The 18,880-nt window shown below is 41.9% G+C and overlaps 1 protein-coding gene across 3 annotated transcripts; it reads right to left on the reverse strand.

The window, feature by feature from the left end:
- Positions 1 to 109: 109 nt before the first annotated feature.
- Positions 110 to 18,395, reverse strand: TEKT1 (tektin 1). Of its 3 annotated transcripts, none has more exons than XM_058164608.1 (8): positions 17,198 to 18,389; positions 15,764 to 15,971; positions 11,961 to 12,126; positions 7,685 to 7,813; positions 6,740 to 6,883; positions 5,666 to 5,888; positions 3,651 to 3,847; positions 110 to 1,509 (listed from the first exon to the last, which is right to left on the reverse strand). In XM_058164608.1, the coding sequence occupies exons 1-8, from the start codon at positions 17,291 to 17,293 to the stop codon at positions 1,350 to 1,352; spliced, it is 1,323 nt and encodes a 440-aa protein (XP_058020591.1). In that variant the 5' UTR covers positions 17,294 to 18,389; the 3' UTR covers positions 110 to 1,349. The 3 variants fall into 3 exon arrangements, with proteins under 3 accessions (XP_058020591.1, XP_058020592.1, XP_058020593.1); XM_058164609.1 differs by having other exon boundaries at positions 16,759 to 18,389; XM_058164610.1 differs by having other exon boundaries at positions 1,367 to 3,847; positions 17,198 to 18,395.
- Between the last annotated feature and the right edge of the window lie 485 nt (positions 18,396 to 18,880).

Here is an 18,880-nt window from a genome sequence, read left to right on the forward strand (position 1 = left end):
AAGAAGGAAAAAAATCTGTTGGTCATTGAAGAGAAACTTGGTTGGCCCGGGAAGAAAATATGGGTTTGCTGGAATCCAGAACTTAAAAGTATCTACAGGTAGTCCTCAACTTAGAACATTCACTTAATGTCCAAAGTTACAACAGCACAGAAAAAACAGACTTACAGTCCTCACACTTACGACTGTTGCAGCATCGCCACAGTCATGTGGTCAAAATTCAGGCACTTGGCAATTGGCATGTATTTACAACAGTGGCAGCATCCCAGGATCATGTGGTCCCCATTGGAGACTTTCCAGCTGGCTTCCAACAAGCAAAGCCAACGGGGTAAGCTTAACAACTACACGATTCACTTGATCTCCGTGGAGGAAAAAAGGATCATAAAATCAGGTGTGACTCGCTTAACGACTGCCTTGCCTTGTAACAAAAATTCTGGTCCCAATTGTGGTCATAAGTGGAGGACTACCTGTATAAGCTATGGGGATCATTGCCTACACAATATCCACATTTTAAAAATTAGCCCAAGTATTAGGAATCACATGACATTGCAGAGAATTATGCCAGGGGTATTTGAGAAAGAGCCGGGAGAAAAGAGTCAAAATGGCAGCTGTGATCATTTGGTTGAAGCCACCAACGTGTATGATCACTCCCGTCTCCTGTGGAGGTCACTGGTATCCTTTTTGATCTTGTGTCTCATGGATGAATGATTATGTGATCTGGATGGGACTGCCAATTGGTAATCGGGGTCAGGATCTTACGGAGGGTGACTCTAGCCCAGTGGTGGGATTCAGCCGGTTCTCTCCAGATCGCAAGAACTGGTAGCGGTGACTGCGGGAGGCTCCGCCCACCCACCCGGATGTCACGCGCAACTACTGCGCATGCGCAGAATGCTGTGCGCGCGCTCACATTTGTGAACCGGTAGGGAAGGTAAGTGAATCCCACCTCTGCTCTAGCCTCCACCTCATCCCCATTTTACCCTGTTCTAAAGGTTAACTTTTTAAATCTGTCTTCTGCCTGAAGAGAACAGAACATTTACAAACCCTGGGAAAGCAATGTATTGAATCAGCCATTCCCCTTAAGTTTTTAAACTATGTCTGCACTAAAGACACTAGTTCAAGTCCTGCTTGTGTTTTTCCCAGTCATCACTTTCACCCTAGTCCCCTGTCACAGGGACCCTCCAAGAGCTTATGATGAAGTTGGGCTCTGAGGTTTCACTAATTTATTATCTGGTAGAAAGTTCAAGGCCGATGTTTGGCTTATATAAAAGATTTTTTTTTTTGAAAGTTTAAGCCAATGTTTTAAGATCTATTCATAGGGTCCAGCCAAGCAGAGAGTCTGCCAGGCTCGCGGATCAGAAATTATTGATGGAAATGGATTCTCTCATCTGCATGCAGAGCACTTCATCAATATAAAGGGTATTTGCTTTGACTTCAATCTCTTCCTCCAGGGAGAGCTGCCGGCGGTTTAGGCCTTTCAGTTCTATTTCAGCCTGAGCCAATGTGTCCGTCAGCCTAAGGGAGGAACAGAAAAAAGGGTGAAGGCCACTACTTTCTAGAGTTTGGCCAGCCTCTCCATGGCTTCAGTCAATCAAATCATGACAATCTTCTGATTGTATGTTCTGCTCCGACCCTGCTTCCACTTCGGTATGTCATAAGAGATGGGTGTCCGACTCTAATCCTCAGAAAAGAAAGAAGGTTTAGTGTTAATGCCACTTTATAATGCCTTGGTAAGGCCACACTTGGAATACCGCATTCAGTTGCCACGATGTAAAAAAGATGTGGAGACTCTAGAAAGAGTGCAGAGAAGAGCAACAAAGATGATTAGGGGACTGGAGGCTAAAACATATGAAGAACGGTTGCTGGAACTGGGTATGTCTAGTTTAATGAAAAGAAGGACTAGGGGAGGCATGATAGCAGTGTTCCAATGTCTCAGGGGCTGCCACAAAGAAGAGGGAGTCAAGCTATTCTCCAAAGTACCTGAGGGCAGGACAAGAAGCAATGGGTGGAAACTAATCAAGGAGAGAAACAACTTAGAACTAAGGAGAAATTTCCTGACAGTTAGAACAATTAATCAGTAGAACAACTTGCCTCTAGAGGTTGTCAATGCTCCAACAGTGGAAGCTTTAAAGAAGAGATTGGATAACCATTTATCTGAAGTGGTGTAGGGTTTCCTGTCTAAGCAGGGGGTTTGGACTAGAAGACCTCCAAGGTCCGTTCCAACTCTGTTATTCTATTTCCAAGAGATTCTCATTGGCACTAAATTATCTCCTGCAGGGAACTAACTCCATGGATTTCCTATAACCTTAAGTCTGAAGGGATGGAGTCTTTGGTATTTGCCTTGCTCTGTTATCTGGGATTATTTTGGTCTGCAGCATCCAAGGAAGTAGATAGTTGCTGTTTCAGTTGGTTTTTGCTACCTTGGATCCCTGTCCTCTCAACTTGTAGGGAAAACAGGCGGTGTGTGTGTGTGTGTGTGTGAGAGAGAGAGAGAGAGAGAACATGTGGATCTAAACAATTGTTAAAGCCTCATTGCAGAAGACGGAGCTTCTGGCAACCTTGAAAGAAGAAAGAAGTTCCTGAAGAGGGAATTTGTGGAGCTATTGGTGTTGGAGAACAACCAAGCTTTAGGGAATGTACCCAACTGTACATTGCCACTCTGAACTGGGTATTCTTTCCAGCTGTCTGGAAACTATCTAGGTCTGAATGGGAAAGAACAGTTTGAAGCTGAATCCTGGCAATTTGTTGTCAATACACGAAGTGCCCCGTTGTCATCAAATTCTTCTGATGGACATACAGAATCTGTCAGGGAACACGTTCACAATTTAGGGGGGTGTAGGTTTGCACAACAGGCCAAGCCACAAATATCTACTTTAACATTACTCAAGCTTGGCCCATTGAACAAATGGGCAGCCGCGAAGTCTTTACCCAACATCACTAAGCTTGTAATTCGAACAGAACTTGATGGTAATGAGTCTGCTCGTGTGTCATGTATTCCTGCTTGCCAGAATGGCAGGAAAATGCCTCCCCAACTCAGCTGCTAGAAGCACCTGTTCAGTCTCAATCAGTCTCATTTGGATTGCTGGGATTCCTAGTAGCACTGCTTGTGCATCTTAAGTTTCCGTTTAGAGCCAGGACTAGAAGCTTAAGGAGAAAAATCATTCCCAGGACTCAGAATGCTATGCACTTTCCCAGAGTTTGATTCTGCTGCAGGTCAAATTAATGATACCTTAGAATCAAGACTCCCTCCATTTAAATTCTTTGTCCATAGAAGAGCCACCAACTGCTCTGATCTCCCCCATGAAGCAGCCCCACTTTCACTTCTATTGGAGAGAAGTCACTCCACAAATCCACTGAAATCTTTGACCAGAAGAGGGAGAATTTGGTTTAGAACAGGGGTCTCCAACCTTGGCAACTTTAAGACTTGTGGACCTCAACTCCCAGAATTCCTTTGCTGGTCTAGAATTAAGGTAAATGACAGGCCAGCAACCAAAGGATCAATCACAAAATGAAATGCAATGATCCACCGCACATACAGGTTTTGCAGAACAGGGATCTCACACTGTTTCCTGCTCCTTCCTCGCCCCAGAAAGTGCTAACTTCCTGAGATAACCCCCAGATTAAACTAAGCCCTGTGGCTTCTGTGTTGTACTTGCCTCTGGATATTATGGTTGATTTCCTGCACTTCATTCATGAGTCGATATTGCACCATGTCTCGGCAAAGCTCTACATTTGGGCGGTGAGTCCGGGTCTCCAGGCGAGTTTGGGCCACCTTGGCTGGCCCCTTCTTATCCAGGATAGCTTTCCTCAAAGCCTCAATATTTTTTGTCTGAGAGTTGATCTCCTCCATCAGCTTTAAATACACACAGAAGAAAGGGAGGGACACGTTTCAGCTGTGGTCATACCACGCAATTGGATCCCTTGAAAGTCTAATGGTCTAATATAGGACATGACGAGCTTAGTTCATATTAAGCCTGAGCTTTATTCTTTTGAAACTTTTTTGAGGGTTAGTTTTTTTAGCTATGCATTCTGCGTGAATACAGTCTGCTTGGTTAGCTTGTGATTTAATGGGCTGCAAACCCAGAGAATCACCTTAATTCAGTAACCAAATCAAACGTATTATGCAGATTCAGTCTTTGATTCTTAAAAAGACTTAAGGAAGATGAGTCAAAGGAGGGGTTGTTGAGCAGGAAATGCCTGCAGAGACTCTGTGACTCTCCCACATTGTCCTTGCTATTTTCCTCACAACTCTTTAAAGCAGGGGTCTCCAACCTTGGCAACTTTAAGACTTGTGGACTTTAAGACTTGTGGACTTCAACCAGAATTCCCCAGTCAGCCAGCCATGCTGGCTGGGGAATTCTGGGAGTTGAAGTCCACAAGTCTTAAAGTTGCCAAGGTTGGAGACCCCTGCTTTAAAGGGGGAGGAGGAATACTTGCAACTACTTGCTGGGCTGATGAACTGGCCATCCGCTGAGGAAGCCTCCCCTGCAGTCTGCCAGAGAGAAACTCTTTTCATTCAACTTCAAGTAATTTCTTTGCATGTAGGAAGCCAAGACTGCTGCAGCTCAGTTGGGAAACAAGTTTTCTGCCCAATATTTTGAACACGTGTTAATCTTGAGCTAAGCTATTGAAGTGGTTCAGAACAAAATTGAAACCAAGGCTTGGTTCCGCAACAACTATTGAACTGTCTTCTTTCCATAGAAGGTTCAGGATTGGTCACACGTACGACCACAAATATAAGGCAATTCCCCGAATGTTGCTTGATCAGTACCCTATGAAGGTTTTTCTCAAGTCTTCTGGAGGTGCCAAAGGTTAAAATAAGAAAACTCTCCATCAAAGAGGAGTACCTTTTCATTAGCTGTCAGTAAATAAATAATACTGCGAAGGTGGGGGAGAATGACGGATAACATTTTTCAAGTTTCCCCTATTTAGATTTTCTGGGGAGCATAGGTGGTCCTTGATTTACAACCGTTTGTTTAATGACTGTTCAAAGTCATGACTGTGTTGAAAAAGTGAATTATGACTGGTCCTTACACTTACGACTGCTGCAGCATCGCTACAGTCGTGTGACATAATTTGGGCACTTGGCAACTGTCATATATTTATGATGGTCCCAGCATCCCAGGGTCACCATTTGATCACCTTCCCAGCCAGTTTTCAACAAAGTCAATGAGGCTAAGTTGGATTTACTTAACAACCATGCAATTCATTTAATGCCTGCAACAAAAAAGATTGTAAAAATTGGGCATGGTCATGTGATGACTCATTTAACAACCACACCACGTAGCAAATTCTGGTCCCAATTGTTAAGTCCCAAGTAAATCAAGGACTACCATGTTACACCTATGATAATTTTAAAGGATGATAGTAATCCTTAATATGGCAGAAAACAGCTATAGCTACTTCTTTTCTGAAGTCTTAGCATTATTGTTTGGAAGCCTGCTAAGATGACTCTTTGGGTCAGAGTTTTGTGGTCATGTGTAAAGGACATCAGATATGAGCAATGCTACAGATTTTAGCAGACCCAGCACTGTATTATAAAAGTTACAATTCATTCAGCACATGATGGCTAGATGCAAATAAAATCTTATGACTAACATGAAGATATGTTTCTTTCCTTCCCTCTTTTTCCCCGCCCCATCCCAAAGTTGGATACCCCTCCAATATTTACCTTTGCCAGGTGAATTTCTAATTTGTTCTTGGCATCCTTGGTCTCCTTCACTCTATTCTGGAACGCAATGTTTACTGTCCTATTTTGCTTGCGCATGTCGCTTGCAGTCTGGGACAAAATGCTGTCAATCAAGGCTCTGAGGGTCAGGGAATTGTTTCGCTGCTTGTCAGCTTTTTCAACATTTGTGTTGGAGAAATCCATCCATTGTTCAGGGCTCACCGAGCTGTCCAAAAACAAGAATAAAAAGTTGACTCCCACATGGAATCCCTGAGTATTCAAGAGTCAGGGGAAAGGATGGGAATCATTGCGGAATGTTCAAATCTTGGAGGCAACAATCACGATCAAGGATATTCACAGGGTGGGTTTGTTAGTCACAAGATGGTGGTCACAACCATACAATCAAAGTCCTGTCATCAAATGCAAAGAAAATAATATAATACCAAGTATTCTGAGCAGGGATGTATTCAGCAGGTTCTGACAGGTTCTGGAGAACCGGTAGCGTAAATTTTGAGCAGTTCAGAGAACCAGCAAATACCATCTCTGGCTGGCCCCAGAGTGGGGAGGGAATGGGGATTTTGCAATATCCTTCCCCTGGAGTGGGGATGGAATGGGGATTGTGCAGTATCCTTCCCCTGCCACGCCCACCAAGCCACACCACACCCACCAAGCTACGCCCACAGAACCGGTAGCAAAAAAAATTGAATTCCACCACTGATTCTGAGGGTTAGTTATAGCTCTATGAGGGAAAAAACGATGGATTGGTGTAGCAGTTCTGAAGAAACTTCTTGGATGAAAAGCAAAACATTTTCAAGAAAAAACGAACTCCAGCTGCCTTTTGAAAAAGCACCTTTGGGACAACCGTGACCTGGATGACTGAAAATCTCCATAGACATAAGTGGAGCATGAAACCAAATGAACTTCTCTCTTGCTATTCTCACCTTTGGCAGCATCTACTGCCCAGTTCCTTTCCAATTTGGCCTTTGTTGAAATGCATCACGGTTACAGAAAAGCCAATGTGTGTCCCAATGACAGGTTTTCCTGGTTCACCCACTTAGTTCCCCATGTGACACTTACTTCTCCTCAACCTTCACAACATTTTGGGCATATCCAATATCAGTAGAGTTGTTGGTCAGATTGGAGCAATAGTTGTCAATTGTGAAGGCCGTGAATTTATCCTTCAGGTCCTGTTCAAGATTGTATTTGGCAGTGCGATTAAGCCTGAAAGAGGAAAAACAGTCTTTGAGAAGAGAATACATAAACAGCTAGCCCAGCCATATAGTCCTAAAATGCAGATTACGCATTTATCAAAGGACTTAATACAGCACAGCAGACATATTAGAGCAGTATTGTGCATACCACAAACCCCATGGAACAGAACACCAGATTTGCAAAGATGCCTTTTTTCTCTCTCATAATTTTTGCTGTAGAATGAAGAGACCAGCTCACCTTCCTCCTGCATGTGTCTATAGGAGAGGAGCAGGCAAAGCTGGAGGGCGGAGTTAAATGTGTCATCAGTTTAGAGCCCTTGCATTGCCACAAGAGATCCAACACCCTCCTCCCTTGAATTCGGTTGGTTCTTATCTAGTGCCAATTTTGTGCTGTTACTTGACCAGATTAGTGTGTGTGTGTGTGTGTGTGTGTGTGTGTGTACACATACTGTAGGCTTCAGTAAATGGTTTGTGCTGCAACCTTACAAATGGTCTTGATTCTTTGCGCCTGACATTGTCAATGCACAGTCCACCCAATTTCATTCTTTGGAAATGAGGTGAAAACTCATTTTGCTCATTTGCACCTGAGAATTTTTACATGCAGAATAGCTACTGTTCCATTAAGCTATAGTCTTAACATCAAAGACTGTATGTTGGCCTTCCCCCCACCTCCCTTGACTCTGTGGGATTAATAGCCTTAGTTCATACTGCATCTCAATTTTGGCTCTTCCCTATTACCCATATCATCTCCAGAATCTACATAGCTTTCTCTTTTCTTCCTTCCTGCCTCAGAATTTTGTTTTTCCTATACCTGAGTTGTTCATCAGTTTGCTCCAGTGTACGTTCAAGCAGAGCAACAACTCCCTGGAAGACTTCAACTTCCTTGATCAGCTCCCGTTCCACTTCATCATGGACCAAGTCAATGCCAACCCGCCTTTCCCTGAAACAAAAACAAAAATTATTTTGGTTTTTTTTTTCCTCTGGCACATCAGGAAATTCTGAGTCTGGGATTGTAACAATGTTTGTCAAATAATGAAGCATGTCTGATTTTTTCCCCTCCATTTTATTGTTATAAGCTACCTAGAGTAGCCCCATGGTGAGATAGGTGGCAAATAAATTTCACAAATAAATAAAAATAAAAGTAATAAAGGCACATATTCAGACAATAAATTTAAAACATTTCAACCACTGTATAGCCTATCTTTTATCATACCTAAACAACAATGTAATATGGGCAGGAATTTATGTACATATTATATTTTTATATCACTATACTTCCCAAGGATTCACAGCTGTGCACAACTAAAATTTAAGAACGTTACCATAACACAAAGATCAATATAATTCAAAACCAATAGAATCATATAAAGTATCAACTACAGAACACTTATGCACAGGGGTGCATAAGCGCACCTGCGTGCCTACCATCCCTGTCATAATATTCCTTTTTACTTACTCTTTTCATGTATATAAATTATGTTTATATTTTTACCTGTTACCTTATATATGATTGACAAAAATAAATAAATAAAATAAAAACAGAACTAAAATAAATAGGCATGAATAGATGTCAATCAACACTCTTCTGAACAACTTTTTTCAGAACTTTCCCGTAAGAGTAAATGCACTGTCTGGATCTCTGATGGGAGGCTGCTACAAAAGAAGAACTCAGTCACCAAAAGACACTAATTTATCATTTTTTCCCAAATCTCTTTTGAGGGAAGAACTTACAGCATAACACCCACGCACACCCCCAAGAAGATAGATATCTTTTTAGGTCAATATCAACACTTGGAATTGTATCCAAAAGCCTACTGGAAATCAATGCAAAGTGCACATCACAGGTGTAATACAGGTAATCTTCAAGTTACAACCACAGTGGAGCCAAAATGTCTTTTGCTAAGTGAGCCAGTTGTTAAGTGAGTTTGGCCCCCTTTTGCAAAACTTCTCGCCACAGTTGCTAATAAAGGTCATAAAATGGGTCACAACTCACTTAACATCAGTCTTGCTTAGCAACAGAAATTTTGGGCTCAGTTGTGGTCCTAGGACTATGTAATACGAACCCAACTTCTCAGGCTAGCTTAGGATTTCATGTATGGTGCAAACCTATAAGTAGCCAGTTGTGTTGGGCAAACATAATATATGGATTCAAACACACTACTCTGGCATAGGCCTTAAATCAAACCGTCTGGCTTAATATTCATCTATTGGTTACAACTGCTCTTTAATATTTAGAAAGGGCTTTCCCAGCCCTATCTAGCTATCTATACCAGGGGTTAGGCTAAGATCTCCTCCATGCAACGCAGATGTTCCACTACTTAGCCGTTATACCATCACAGCACAGAAGGTAACTTGGAAATCAGTTCCTTCACCTCGCTGCTCAGTGAAGAAATCCACTACTTCAGTTTCCCCACAGATGGCGAGCTAGCCTTTGTTTAAACATGTCCAGTGTAGAAGTCCAACATCTGAATCAGTCTGTTCCATTGCCAGGAGTCATTAGGAAATTTTATTTAATGTCCAATTGAAATATACTACAGATAGTCCTTGACTTATGGCCATGGTTAAGCTCAAAATTTCTGTTACTAAGCAAGACAGTTTTTAAGTGAATTTTGCCTCACTCACATTAAGTGAATCTTGCCACACTTGTAAAGTGAATCCCTGCAGTTGTTAATTTAGTAATATGATTGTTAAGGAAATCTGGCTTCTGCATGGACTACGCTTGTCAAAAGATCCCAAAAGGTGATCACATGACCCCGGGGACACTGCAACCGTCATAAATACATGCCAGTTGCCAAGTGTCTAAATTTTGGTCACGTGACCTTGGGGGTGCTGCAATGGTTGCACATTTGAAAAACATCATAAGTGTTTCAATTCAGTGCCATTGTAACTTTGAACTTTGTAACTTACAATAAATGAATTACTGTAAGTCAAGGACTACTTGTGTCATTTATCAATAGAATCAAAGTTAAGAGTGACCTTAGAGGTCACTGCATTTAAACCCTACTGCAGGATCTATTTATTTTATTTTATTTATTTTGTCACAACAATATATGTAGGTATCATACAAAAAGATTATATTGTATATAAACACATATAGGAGTAAATATAGGAGGTATAAGCATATATATATATATAGGAAGAAGAAAAGAAAAACAATAGGACAGGAACGGTAGGCACGTCTGTGTGCTTATGCACGCCCCTTATGGTCCTCTTAGGAATGGGGTGAGGTCAATAGTAGAAAGTTTTTGGTTAAAGCTTTTAGGATTATGAGAAGAGACCACAGAGTTAGGTAAAGTATTCCAAGCACTGATGATTCTGTTACAGAAGTCATATTTTCTGCAATCTAGATTAAAGCGGTTGACATTAAATTTAAATCTATTAGTTGCTCTAGTATTATTGCAATTAAAGCTGAAGTAGTCTTTGACAGGAAGGACATTACAATAGATGATTCTGTGAGTTAAACTTAGGTCTTGTCGAAGGCGACGGAGTTCCAAGTTTTCTAAGCCTAGGATTTCAAGTCTGGTGGGATAAGGTATTTTATTGTTTTCAGAGGAATGGAGAACTCTTCTTGTAAAGTATTTCTGGACACGTTCAATTGTATTGATGTCAGAGATGTGGTGAGGGTTCCAAACAGGCGAGCTGTATTCTAGAATTGGTCTAGCCAATGTTTTATATGCTCTGGTTAGTAGTGTGGTGTTTTTGGAAAAGAAGCTACGCAAGATTAGGTTTACAACTCTTAGAGCTTTTTTTGCTATGTAGTTGCAGTGGGCTTTGGCACTTAGATCATTTGACATGAAAACTCCAAGGTCTTTAACGGGATGGGGGTCGTCTATAAGGTAATGTCCATCTAGTATGTACTTAGTGTTTGGGTTCTTTTTTCCTATATGTAAGACTGAGCTGGTTGAAATTTGGAGCTGCCAATTTTTAGACCAAGCGGTTAGATGATCAAGGTCGTTTTGAATGATAGAAGTATTGTCTGTGGTGTTAAATAGTTTGACATCGTCAGCAAAGAGAACACAATTACTTGAGATATGGTCACAAAGATCATTAATGTATAGTATAAAGAGTGTTGGTCCAAGGATGCTGCCTTGAGGAACGCCACTCTTGACAGGAACAGGATTTGATAAAGCATTGCCAATTTTGACCACTTGTTGTCTGTTAGACAGAAAAGCAGATATCCATTTGTGAAGGGGTCCTGAGATGCCGTAGGATAATAGTTTTAGGAGAAGTTTATCGTGTACTACTGAATCAAAAATCTACTACAGCAGGGGTGTCAAACTCGATTTCATTGAGGGCCGCATCAGGATTATGTTTGACCTCGGGGGGGGCAGTTGGGGGGAGTGGCTGGGGGGGCATGGCCAGCTCGATGTTACTCGTGTCACGGGCGCCTGTAGTGGCCTGAGCGCTCTGCCAGGGAAAATGGGCTCCCAAGCTCCATTTCGACTGCGACAGCCTCCTGCAACCCTCTGCCAGCAAAAATGTTTTTGACTGCGACAGCCTCCTGCAACCCTCTGCCAGTGAAAACGGAGCTTGGGAGGCTGGGTGTGGCCCTCCCGAGCTCCGTTTTCACTGACAGAGGCACCGCGGGCCAGTCCTTCACTGTTTCCAGGGCTGCCCTGAGGGTCAGATTCAGCCCACAGGCCTTGAGTTTAATACTCCTATACTGCAGCATCTCTGACAGATAACCATGCAGCCTCTGATGCAAAAGAGAACTTTCCACTTCCTACAGCAGCCAGCTCCATTGGTTAATAAGTTAGAGTTCAGGAAGTTAATTTAAACCTATTGTTTCTTGTCCTGTCACAAGGAACAACGCCAGACAAGCCTTCTCCTTCTTATACGTGAAGAGCTTTTCACAAACTTGAAGATCACCATTCTCTTTTCTAGACTAAATAATCCCACGTCTCCAGTTATTTCTCATAACATTTTTTCCTGCCAGCTGCTATGAGCGACTCAAGACCTTTTCTCCCAGCTAAACAGTCATGATGACATTACACAGTTTCTTAACCCAGACAAGTTTATCCTGCCTGCCTCCAGCAAGTAGAACCTGAAGTGGCCTCTCAAGTCCAAAAAAGAAATAATCCTCTCACCGGTTTAAGAGACACTCCTGAGCAGTGAAAAGAGGTTCTTTGCAGCCCTCCAGAGCCTTTTCCAGCCTTGTTTTGAATGACACAAGCACTTCAGTCTCCTTCACAATCTGGTCAAGTTTGTCATCCAACTGCTGCCTCCAGAATTTTATCTCTTCAAGTCTCTGTTCTGCAGAAGTGAGAATACTCAATCACCCCAAGGTAGAGGAAAGCAGTATCCAAATCCAGCAGCAGCTAGATCTCAGGGCTTCATTCAAAAGGAGAATCTGATGACCACCCGTAACAGACCATGTGGATGAAGCTCAAGTGAATGATGCCATCAATTCAAGGGCTGAGTTCACACAGTATTGAATTAACCCATTTTCTGGGGTTGCGCAGTGTGGTGAAATTCAGCTGGATCTATCCAGATCACGTGATCTGGTAGCTCCGGTGGCAGGAGGTTCCACCCACCTGCCCGGATGTCATCACATCCTGTTTTTGACCCTCTGCACATGTGCAGAATGCGAGCGCGCTCACATTTGCAATTTGGTAGCGAAGGTAAGTGCATTTCACCAGTGGTGGGTTGCTCCCGGTTCTGTCTGGTTCTTGAGAAATGGTAGTAAAAGCGTTGGGAGGCTCCGCCCACCTGCCCTCATGTCATATTTGATGATCTGCGCATGTGCAGAAGCGTGCGCGTGGTCCTGCTGCGAACTGGTAGTAAAGGTAAGTAGAACCCACCGCTGCATTTCACCCCTGGTTGCGCAATATACTGAACCATAAACTATCCAAAAAACCTGGGTTTATATGGCCCAATGAGACCTAAAACTGTAAACTGTATATTTTACGAATGCAGCTGTTACATCTTTATCTTACCTGATTAAGCATCTTGGGTGGACATGTTAATTGTCATACATTGCAAAGGGTGGGGGGTTATTTTATTTTATTATTATATTAATTTATTATATGATTATTCTCTTTTATCAGTTTTATTGTTTTATATATGAGGTTTTATATTCTTGTAGGCCACCTTAAGTCGCCATGTGTGAATAGGTGGCAATATAAATTTCCTTAAGTAAATAAATATCTGCACATCCATCTCACAGTTCAATATTCAAGAGCTTCTCTATGGTTTATAAGAGGGATGGACAACCAGAGTCCTACATGAACTTCCCCCAAGGCCATTTTTGCAGCCCAACATTGTATTGCTAAAATGTGTTGACCAAATGTCACCCTCCAGCAGAATAATATAATTGTCTTTTTAAAAATTGACACTGTCAAATAGGCATGTTAGCACATTTTTTCCCAGTTTAAAAAACTTCCAACCCCTTTCCCTCCAGGGACAAAAAAAATCATTATTGCGTCATTATCGTGGGACAACTACCCCATGCCTTCTGCGGCTCTTAAATGTTGGAAAAAGCAGGGTTTTTATTATTATTTATTATATATATTATTTTATTATTTTATTAATTCATTTTATTATCTTTTTATATGATTCACTCTTTTTTTTTAGTTTTATTGTTTTATATATGAGGTTTTTATATTCTTGTAAGCCGCCTTGAGTTGCCATGTGTGTATAGGCAGCAATATAAATTTCCTAAAATAAATATGTAAGTAAAATTAATTAATTAATTAATTGTGACCACATACCACAGATCCCTTCAGGACAACCCCAACCAGCATGCAGCCTCCAAGACTCCTTTTAAGGGTCCCTGGTTCCAAAGCCATTCTAGCATGGACCAGATCTTTTTAATTATTTGTTTCAAAGGTTTCTATGCTCACCCATCTGAAACCATTCTGGGTAGCCCACAACAGCAGGAAAACCAGTAACATTAAAACAGAACCATAAAACAAACAGATACAAGAACCTTGTAGCCAGGGGTGAAATCTACTTACCTTCCTTACCGGTTCAGAAGTGCATGCACCGTATGCACAAAACTTTCTGCGCATGCGCAGATGGTAAAAACACATTACTTCCTGGTTAAAACCATGAAGTAATGACACCCGGGCGGGTGGGTGGAGCTTTGCTCAGCCATCGCTACCGGATTGCTGAACCACCGGCTACAATCGGTACCAGGTCGCACAATCCAGTCCAAACAGGGAGCATTTCACCCCTGCTTGTAGCTTAACTATCTCCTAAGGATGTCACACAGGAAGCTCCAATTACTTTCCTTCCAGACTTTCTGTTTTGGGGTTGAGGTTGGATGGTTCAGGGGCAAAACTGATACCTTGTCTTACAAAAATTTATCATGCCCATTTAAGCCCTTTGAAAACTTCCAGTATCAACCAATTTTCCCATTCTGTTTTTTAATACTTAACATATCTATTTTGCCCCTCAACCTCTCTCAAATAGGGTTCTTTTTTGGTCCATCCACTTCTGTACATGAAGACATCATTGTCTCATCTCTTGCAGTCCTTACCCAGCAATCCCTCACCCTTTGAATCAAACTTATGAACAGTCCTCACACTTACAGCCATAGCAGCATCTCCACACAAGCAATCAAAATGTGGGCTTTGGCATCTGGTAAGTATTTACGATGATTGCTGTTTATAAACCTTCTTAGTACCTGACTTCTGACAAGCAAAGTCAATGGGGACACCATATTCACTTAATGACTGCATGATTCACTCTGGCACAAAAGGTCATAAAAACAGGCACAATTCGTATAACAACTGCCTTACCAGAAAGGAAATTCTGGTCCCAATTATTGTTGTAAGTTGAGGACCACCTGTGTTTTCTGGGTGTGTATATTACAACCATAAACGAACAAAATGGGCACAAAATACTAACACCACCACCCCGCCCCAAAAGGCAATAAGGAAACTTAAAACAAAGCTTTGCATGTTGTAGAAATACAGCAACTTGATCTTTAATTGACTTGGTTCAAGCATCTTATGCAAACTCAGCCCCCTCCCCCACCCCGCTGTCAGGTCCATGTACACATAGGTAAAGGTTCTCATCGCACATACGTGCTAGTCGTTCCCAACTCTAGGGGGCGATGCTCATCTCCATTTCAAAGCTGAAGAACCAGCACTGTCCGAAGACGTCTCCATGGTCATGTGGCCAGCATGACTCAACGCCAAAGGCGGTACTTACGGGACCGTCTGCTGCCACCGAATGCCTCTCACCGACCCGTGCGCTCTCACAGAGAGGGACTCCTCAGGGTGCCATCGGCCAGGCAGTGCCGACTGGCGACACCCAGGGGAAGGGCCTTTTCTGTGGGGGCCCCCACCCTCTGGAACGAGCTTCCCCCAAGACTTCGCCAACTTCCTGACCTTCGAACCTTCCGCCGCGAGCTTAAGACAATCTATTTATCTGCGCAGGACTGGACTAGAATTTTAAATTTTTTAAATGTTTAAATTTTAAATTTGGTTTTAAATGGGTTTTTATTATTTATATCTCTATTTTAAATATTCGGCCTATGTAATAAGTTTTTTAAATTAATGTTTTATCTTGTATATATATAAGTTTTTTAAGTGGCTGTAAACCGCCCTGAGTCCCTAGGGAGATAGGGCGGTATAAAAGTACGAATAATAAATAAATAAATAAATAAATAAATAAAATAAATAAAGGCGCACGGAACGCTGTTCCCTTCCCACCAAAGATGGTCCCTATTTTTCTACTTGCATTTTTTACGTGCTTTCGAACTGTTAGGTTGGCAGAAGCTGAGACAAGTAACAGGAGCTCACCCCGTTACATGGCAGCATTAGGGATTTGAACTGCTAAACTGCTGACCTTTCCATTGACAAGCTTAGCGTCTTAGCTCCTGAGCCACTGCATCCCCCATGTACACATTTGTCCATATAAATGCATTAAAAGCATCCATCACCTATTCTCTTGTTGACATCACTCTGGGTCTTCTGAGTGGTTCTCTCAATTTCATCTACCAGCCGCTGGCTCTCATCCACCAAGCGTTCCGAATGAGACCGTTGGGCCTCGGCACTACTGTATTGGACCTTGTTAGCAATGTGCCATTCGGGGGGCAGAAACTTTGGGGGTGCTTGTATCAACTTGGCCATTATCGCATCCAGAAGATCCTAAGAAGGAAACAGGAGTTAAGTAACACTTAGAAATAAAATTGGAAAAGAGCAACAAAAAAATGGTAAACAGCAGGGAGAATAAACAGAAGTTGTTTTTTTTAAAAATGCATTCCCTAAAAAACTTCCCCTTCAGTTTGAAGGCAAAAGACTATAGTTATATTTCAAAAATTATTACAGTGAAATGTATATCTTCATAACTCTCCATGTCTGTGTGTTTATTTATTCCATTACTATAGCTGTCCATCTCAATAAATGACTGAGTGGTGAACCGTCTTAAACTGCATTAAAAGCAATCCCAATCACAAATACCAAGCTTAAAATACACAATAGCTGAGGAAAATATCACAACTGATGATCACTAGCATAGCTAGGAGGCAGGATTCTTCACACAGAGCCAATTTACTGCTTCTTGGTTTATTTAAAACGCCAAATCACCCTTTGAATATTTCATGTATTCCATTTGTGCTTCTTTCTGCCCAGAAGGACATCCTCCAAGGATCAGGACTTAGAAAAATCAAAGACCTTATGATATCATATAGCTAACTCTTTCTATGGATTCATCCAGAAAAGTCAGTGGCCATCTCAGATCCAAAATTCCTTGAATGCTACATTTTTGCTCAGTTTTTTAACCAGTTTGACTGAAAAGTTATAGGAAATATTAAGACCAAACATGCATGAAAAGAAAATGAATATTTTAAAAAATATTTCAAATACTTAAAAAAAATATTGTGGAGTGGTTATGGCACCAGGCAAAAAACTGGGAAGCCATGAATTCTAGTCCTACCTTAGGCATGAAGGCTGGCTGGGTACTTTTGGGACTAATCACTTTCTCAGCCCAATCCACCTCACAGGGTTGTTGTGGGGAAAACAGGAGGAGGAAGGAATATTAGGTATGTTTGCGACCTTGAGTAATTCATTTTTAAAAATGTATCCAGTCAGAGAAGTAAAAGCCTTGCATCAGATCGAAGAGGGAGAAACTATCCCCTTGAAATAAGCCAGGAAGGACCGGAGACCACGGCCTTAAGCCAGAAATTAAAGAACTGAGAAACTTCCAATGCATTTCCCCCCCAAGTTCAGTACTGTAGCAGCTTCTTGCAAAATCCCCAAGAAAGGAAGGGAACTGCTCCGAATCTTACGTGCATAAGGACACGGGGATCTTAAGTTATATCCATTATCCCTATTATTAACAGAGCTGGCCGTCCCATGCAAGCCTGCCTACCCACCCTTTGGCGGTGCTCTCCACGGCAGCTCCTCCGTTCGCAAGTTCGAATTGGGGCGTAGGAAAGCGGAAAACCAGACACAACAAAACCTGTTTCCATGGGAATGGGGGCGACGCCTCCTATGGCAACCAGGCAGGCGCTGTAGAACGGGGCCGCGATTGGCTGCTGCTCTTGGTAAACCCGTAAAAGAGAAAGGAATGAATGAATGAACGAGTCAACAGAAGCGCCAGATCAAGATATTTGAATACGTTAAAATCCTTTATAAGCAAATCCTTGGTCCCGTCGGTAGCAATTTTAAGACGACTGGATCGAAGGTTTAGCCCTGAGTGGGTTGATTCTCTATGGATATGCGGATGAAGTGGCGGCGGGCGCAAACCCTGCAGCGCCGAAAGCGGAGGGATCCTTTTCTCTGATCTCGCCTTTGATGTGAAGGACGAGCAGGTTTGCAAAGGAGGGCTGCCACATTTGGCTGCCACAATCCGGACGACCAATAGATTTCCAGCGAAGAGAGTCAGTAACTCTTCACTGCCATACTCCGGATCTTTGCAGCAGCGTGATTTTATCTTGGCCTCTCTTCGTTCTTCTGTCAGGAATAGCCTCTTCTCTTTCAGAGATTATATTCCCAAAAATGTTTTACTTACTTCAACTAACTTCGCTTCATTTGGTTACTAGATTAATCGATATTTTATATTTAAATGAATTGAATTGTATACTGACCAGTGTCTGGTTTGTAGAACAAGAGCTAGTGAACCATCACCAGGTTTGGTATATTGTGTGAATGTAATTGCTTGTCTTTAAGTGACTCGGTTAAATTTCACACAAACAGGTGACTGACAGCATTCACAATTAGCCTGGTTGCGGAGTTTGCATGGTATTTTGAAACAGAAATTATCAAGGGTGGGACTCTGGCCACACTTGGCCAACATGTGATTGGCTGATTAGTCCGATCAAAGGGACAATGAAAAACTCGGGTCGATGGTGGCTTTTCCAATCAGAGATAGTATTTTATGAGCAATTGGTAGATTGCTTCTTTCCTGTGTTTTTAAAACTCGACATTATGTAATGAATAACTTCTATTCCTCCCAACTCTCAAAAATCTAGAAAGGGCTGAAACTCAATACCACTCACTCCCATCCCACAAAACCAAAAATAGGTGCAAAACCCTCAAAGGCTCATCCATCCCTTAACAGGATTCCATCCACACATAAAGCTGTCAGAATGGATTTTTCATTCTTTTATATTATAATATAATATATATATATAATATATTATATTATCTTTTGTCTTTTATATATTGCCTCATTTTCAAGTGGGGGGACAGGCTTTCACATCACTCGTTTTGACAAGCACTTGAATAAATAAATCCATATAGCTTTCCCAAGTGTTTACCAAAAGGTTTGCTGTTTTCTTCTTTCCAAATATTGTAATAATAGCAACAGGCTTAACATAAAAAACAAGGAGTTGCCCCTTCTCCTGCCAAACTGTTATTTCTGGAAAGGTCATATAAGCTACATTTGGTATGAGGAAGCCTAGTATCTAAAGCAGGGGTCACCAACCTTTCAGACCTCAGGGACCACTAAATTCATAATTTTAAATCCCATGGACCACTAATATGAATCCAGCTAAAATATCTGTAAGACTGTGTTCTTCATGCAACTCACTTCTGAGAGTCCACTGGAATGGATG

Source organism: Ahaetulla prasina, chromosome 1, assembly GCF_028640845.1.
Source record: "Ahaetulla prasina isolate Xishuangbanna chromosome 1, ASM2864084v1, whole genome shotgun sequence".
In the NCBI taxonomy this organism is placed as follows: domain Eukaryota; kingdom Metazoa; phylum Chordata; class Lepidosauria; order Squamata; family Colubridae; genus Ahaetulla; species Ahaetulla prasina.